Consider the following 6,396-nt stretch of genomic DNA (forward strand, 5'->3'; position numbering starts at 1 on the left):
GAATAATGGAGATATCGTTCGAACAAACCTGTGGGTGACGAAAGGCGAGGGTGCCGCTATGATGAATGATGATACGACGGAGGTACAACACAGTGGTAGTGTAGGGCGCCTTAAACATATATTATGGCGGTAGAGGGGAGGGGTATTCAGCTTCTCTAGGGTGGTGATATCCCACATTAGAGCATGGGTGACGAGGAATACCGCTTGGATATCCCTATAAGGGTATCTAGTAGAGGGATCGCTCCAACCTAGCTATTAATAGGCTCCTAGCCGCGATGGTATTGCCGCACACATTCCAGGAATGAATACGCCAGCTATCGTCGAGATATATGTGAACACAAAGCTATTCAGGAAAAAAAGAACTTTCTTTGTGTTGGATTGTTAGGAACAGCTTCATTAAGACCATCAATCCCCGCTCCTTTATCCCACTTAGTAGCTGAAAGAAGCACGGTGGTCGTTACGTGGTCCGAAGTTTATATCCATAAATTTTGAAAGATTTATTAGTAATGCACAAACCAAGAATCAGTTCCTTCACCTAGGAGGAAAGCCGCTATCAATATGGGAAACACAAATGCACTAACAACATTCCAATGGTCAACACCGGGCATACACACAGACATCATGATAGAATAAAGCGTATCAAAAAGTCAAGAGGCGCCCCCGCCATTAGACAGATTACTAAGCGCCGAATCCACCAATGAAGCGTCTCGCCGAAGTAACATTTGATTGATTTCCATTGTCTCAAACACCTGTTTTACCGCACGGGGACAGCTTACCGGAGTTTTGTCGAAAAAGGTCTGTGAAAAAAAAACAAGAGATGTAAGAATACGGGATAGTCGAGGAAGCTGGCGACAGGTTCTCACACCGTCACGGAAACTAAACGTTCAGCAGAGAGGGTGTCGATGTGAAAATTTAAAGAAAACACACGGAAATACTGAGAAAAGCACACACGACAGATGGCATTCGATATTAGCAGGAACACATAGGTTTCACATGAAGTCACTTAGATATGGTAGCTTGCTTTACAACTTAGAGCGCATCCGGGGGTATACAAGTGAAGGAAAAGATGGGTATTAAAACACCATTTCAGCTTCAATCGGAGGAACTATAAATTCAAGAATGGGGAGGACGGTTGTAGTGTCATTATTCATGCTTCACTGATTGATTCCATCATGTAAAACAAACCGATTAGATAAGATTCAAGATTTTCTTTTCCAGTGTTGTATACAGGGGAAACTCAAACGAGAGTAGGAAAGTCAGTGGGATCAGTAACATGACAGCAGAATTGTTGATCTGTATTAGATCAACCCGGCTTAGTAGCACTCAAGCGTCCTTCGTGAAAGAGAACGACCGCCCTGGAGAGAATGAAACAAAGAAGCTCGTTCTCACTGGGTCTAGCGATGACGCGTGCACTGTGAAGTCAAAACAGATAATTCAATCACCATTATGAGATCTTGCTGATCTGTATTCAACAGCAACAAATGTGCATCCATATCGTGGGAAGGGTGTGTCCATTCCGGACAAGACGGAGACACTAAGCACACGTGTTTGAACTCAATTGAATTGTCCGAAAAACTTGGGTATGTTCACTGGTGTCATTCTCAACTGTGGATTACGTGGCTACTCTGCCTTGCCATCATCAAAACAGATCCGGTAATCCTCAGTCTAACAATAAAATCGCCGCAGGCTCCGAACGGTCGGGACAATGGGATGGGTTGTTTCATCTAGTCAAAGAATTTTTACGTAGAACGTGAGAGGACCGTTGTTTTCAAGCGAGATAATTGCGTCAATAAGTCTCCGAATCGGAGGTTTCTACTGTAAACGCATTCCACACCGACAATCGTCTTCGATGCTGTATTTATCATTGCGTTGTATCGCATACATTCTGGAGTACATATAGCACCGAACCACTAAGACGGCATTAGAGACATCAACCCATGACCGCATAAGCAACAGCTCTTCACAAGTAGGGTTAACTGATATGAGACTTGAGGCGCGGGTGAAAGAACACGTTTCAAATTACAACAAATACTCTCATTTGCACAAGAACTTGGTTATTAAAAGGAGACCAAGCTGAATCAAGCAGCCTTATGAGTAGTGCGTTACGCCTACATCTTGGACGATTTGGAATAGGACAATAACCGTGGTTTTGCGTCTGGTTGTGATCTTGCTCCTTCTATCCATAAAACAGCTACTCAACTGTAGCTGTCACATGGATGCATCTTCAGTGTATACAACAGAATAAGTGCGAGCCCTTGTTTTCTGAATCACCTACAAGGTATTTTCACAAAAAGGCTTGAGGCCGATATAGCGTCTACCGTGGTTTGAGCGCATCGATTGTGCATTGTGTGCCTTCCAGTTAAAATTTGATGTTCGAATTGGTTTGTACTTCCTAACTGGTTTACCGTGCGTACTGCGGTTGACACCATTCCGCATAAGCATTTTTCTATCGCTACTAGTAATAACGCTAAAATCAAGCACCAATTATGACACAAGTATTGATAGTAAATAAAAATATAATAATCGTTCAGCTGTAAAACCCTTGCGGTGCCTAGCTGCCATGCCACCCGGAGGAAGCACGAGGGCTGAGATACTGCCAGGTCGCCCAGGCCTAGACAGGGGAACGCGAGTGGCAGAGGTCGGGTTCGAACCATGGACCTTCTGGTCAGTAAATTCGCGCCCTAACCACTTGAGCCATCTCGCCCCCCATAGGTCACGAACTAATGTGAAATTTCCCGTAAAGAGAGAAAAGCCCCTTTTTTAATGGGGTTATCTGTTAGCGGGACTAAGGTGCCTGTACGTATCGAGTCGGCACACACACACATTTGTGACAAAAACCACCTACCTTGACATCTGCGACGTATTTATCCATCCCGAAACCGGACAGTACACCCTGAAATAGAAAATCGGTTTGCAAGGATAAGTTTGTCCATCTAACTGGAATGCCCTCAATGGTTTTGGATAGTCTCAGGGTTAAGGAATATCGTAATCTCATTGACTTTGTGGCTCTCTATTTCGAATTGAAACCACAGGGCTTCCATCTCTTGAACCGTGTGACGTAACCGGTTTGATTAGGCAGCATAACTAATAACGGTGTAGAGAAGTAGTGTATTTGGGAGAATGGGGAGGGTGTCTCGTGGATACAAGCCATGGGCTAAACTACCCTCGTGTCTAGTAAGTTCACGTGTTAATTTTATGTCGTCAAGCGGGTGTTGAATAGTCCCTCAAGATGGTTGGTGGTACGTTCACGTCCACACAAGTTTTCTGTTAACACATTTTAAGACAGAAATGGTGGGCGACAAGCGCAAATTCCTGAGGTTCTCCATAAAAGCCACGATTCGGGGAATTGGGGGGCGTAGCATCCAAGAGTAGTGACCAGCTGATGAGCCTTGAGAAGGGATACGCTTCCTCTTGGCTGTTAATCTGTTTGCCAAGCTTCGTAATTGACATGGTGAACCACGCAGTCAGGAGAACTGCTCGACTGGTGACAAAACGTTTGCAAGATGACTTCCAAGCTCGGCACACAGATCAATAAACAATAGACACACTCGAGCTGTTAATATTCGGAGTGACTCTTCTTTAGTGTAGACTGATCACAGTCACCGTGTCAGTATGAGAGAAGATGTAAATGGGAACGTAGAAACTCCTACAAACCATTCCATAGTAAAGGACTTGTGGAAGACAGTTGTCCGGCTAACAACGGATCCTTCCTACAGCTATCCTGCTCTGCAAAAGCACTAGAGTCAACTGGAGATGATAGATAGAAACACAACAGGTGAAAAAAAACAGTTCCAAAAACGAGTAGACCACCTTAATCAGGAAGGCAAGCAAGAATTGACCATGGTATATGTCCGACAAGTGCGACCAGTCTTCTTTCATAGCTTCCCAGGTAGCCACTCGGGATGCATGAGACCAAGAAGCACAGGCTTGCAGTCCGTGAATACGATCCTGATCACGCACCGGGCCGTTTGGATCCAAACAGAATTTCAGCACTCGTAGTAGCGGTGAATGCGGTTCGGCTGGATCTCCTCCGTCCTGATGGCCACTCACCTCCCTTGCCGCACCCAGTGCACTCAGAATATGTGGGCGTTCTTCTGGAGACTTTGCTACACGATAGGCCTGAAAGAAGAGAACAGTTTGAGTGTAGATTAGTGCGCCGATAAGTCTCTGAACACTACCGTTCCCTGGAGGATAACTGAATCCAACATGAACTTAACAGTTGAAGACGAGGCTTTATGGAGGAAGTAGCAACATAGTTTTTTTGCAGAACTTCAGACAAGGAAGGTAATAGAGAACACGGTGAAAAGCGTCAAGCACGACCATTACCGGAAAACCACTGAATCAAACAAACCCGATGGGCAGTTCCGACAGCAAGAGACATTCTACCCGAATGTTCGTGAGACACTCATGTGAAGTGTATTGTGTTTCGTTGTTTAATCAGCTTGTAGGTGACTACTAAAAAGAAATGATTGAAAAAATCGTTCAGCTGTTGCACCCTTTCAGTGTTTAACTGTCATGCCACCCGAAGGTTGCACGAGGGCTGGGATATTGCCAGGTTACCCAAGTCTAGACAGGGGAAGTCGAGAGGCTGAGGTCAGGTTCGAACCACGAACCTTCCGGTCATCTCGCCCCCAGAAACGATTAAAAAGACTCCAGAAAGGGGGCTATCCTAAATATTTTCGTGTAACGGCTATCTCAGGCGACCGAAGCATAGTCACCGTCGAGTAAGATAACCCTGATAAATACGACGTATTATAAATAAACGCATCTCCAGCTATCCAGTGTTCACAATACAATAAGGGGTACGTATCTGAGGACATCCATTCACAGAACAGTCCTAATGGACTGCTGCGGCAATGCAGCCTTTTCCAGGACCTTATTGCTTGATACTGTCCCGATGGACAAGAAGACAGAAAAACGATCGCCCAGGTCTTACAAAAAAGTGAAAACACAGTCTCACCTCCATCAAATAGTCAATCACATCATGACCTCCATGTCGGACAACGGTTGAAAGGATAGCAACGCGGAGATCCCCAGGAATAATATTGGGGTTGGGATCACGACGATATAAATCAAACCGTCTTTGCGCCTCGGCAATCACATCTTTATCACCGGCCTCGGCACCGGCAGTTCTCACTAGCAGTGACCGCAGCAAACGTGCGTCGTGAGACAACTCGGCGCGGACCGAATCACCGGTAGGGAAGAAATCTAATCACGAGATGATCACAAAGCAAAGTGGATAAAACAGAAGTGAAGTAATCCAAATTGCCCAGTGTTTCACAAAAAAGAAAGCAAAAATGTACCGCAGAGATGAGTATGTCATCTGGGAAAATTCAAGTCAATCAAGTCCATTTCCAAAGTTGGGACTTCTGTATTCAAGCGAACCACCAAGCGTCTACATTCGTAGGCTGGAAGTTTGTGACAGAACAAGACAAACCAGTCTAACGAAGAGCCCAGGATTGGCTCGGATCTGTTTGAAATTATCAAAGTGTGGACTTCCATCGAGTTGCAACAATAGTGCATTGCGCAGGTTCTAAAGAGGGTGTTACGGTACAGTGGTCCTAGCTACCGTAGTCACAAGGGAATAGAGGGCGCGGACGTCTAGAAATTGAGGATGACGGCGAATAACTAAACATTTAAGGCAAGAACTCCTATTCAGGGTCGATAATGGCATCGTACCCGGATCATGCACTCCACCGTTTTCAGCTATTTACGTAAGGTAAGTTACGAGTCTCTAGATGGAGAGACAAGGAGTCCGAGGTCTCCGGTTAGGACTTCCATTGGTTGATCATCACACTTGCTGCGAGGATCGGACAAAGTCATCATGTAATTTACCGATTCCGTCGCCTCAACCTGCACTGAGGCACCATGTGCGCAGATCTGGCAGCTGCTCGTGGATAGCCGTTGATCGAGAGATTTCTGAATTCAACCCATCCTCACTGAGTAAACAGTCGCCTAAAAGGATAGTAAGTAGTGCATAACTGAGCGAAGGACTCCGTGTAGCAGAAGTCCATCCGTATCTAACTTAAACCATGAACCCTTGCAGTTTATCGGGAATGTGTCGCTTTTTTCATCCAACGTACTTCGGCAGCACTGATCTGATGTTCTGGGTAAGCGTACGCATACATCATCATCATCATCAAAGACAGCAACATCAGTGTTGCCACTGATGCTTCACTGCCGTACAACCATAAGGTTTGTCTAGTTATATATGTATATATAACTGCATTAAAAGTCCTACAGTGAAGAGAAGAGAAAAAGAGTGGGTGAGCGCGGTAGACGTGTTTTGGCATGCGTAGCGCATGACCGAGCCATCGCAGTCGATGATGCTGGATGTTTTCCCGGATTAAGGTGCCTGCAGGCCAACCAGATACCCGTTTTCTAATCGCCTCGTTG

General features: G+C 45.4%; 1 protein-coding gene across 1 annotated transcript in view; it reads right to left on the reverse strand.

The window, feature by feature from the left end:
* Positions 1-466: 466 nt before the first annotated feature.
* T265_09672 (hypothetical protein) overlaps positions 467-6,396 on the reverse strand; it is a gene marked incomplete at both ends in the record, with an annotated part of 49,142 nt that continues 43,212 nt past the window's right edge. The window contains 4 exons of the mRNA XM_009175823.1: positions 467-797; positions 2,846-2,893; positions 3,811-4,119; positions 4,961-5,208. Of these exons, the coding sequence (XP_009174087.1) occupies positions 648-797; positions 2,846-2,893; positions 3,811-4,119; positions 4,961-5,208 (755 nt within the window). The remainder of the gene's footprint in view (positions 798-2,845; positions 2,894-3,810; positions 4,120-4,960; positions 5,209-6,396) is intronic.

This window comes from Opisthorchis viverrini (assembly GCF_000715545.1).
Source record: "Opisthorchis viverrini unplaced genomic scaffold opera_v5_296, whole genome shotgun sequence".
Taxonomy (NCBI): Eukaryota; Metazoa; Platyhelminthes; class Trematoda; order Opisthorchiida; family Opisthorchiidae; genus Opisthorchis; species Opisthorchis viverrini.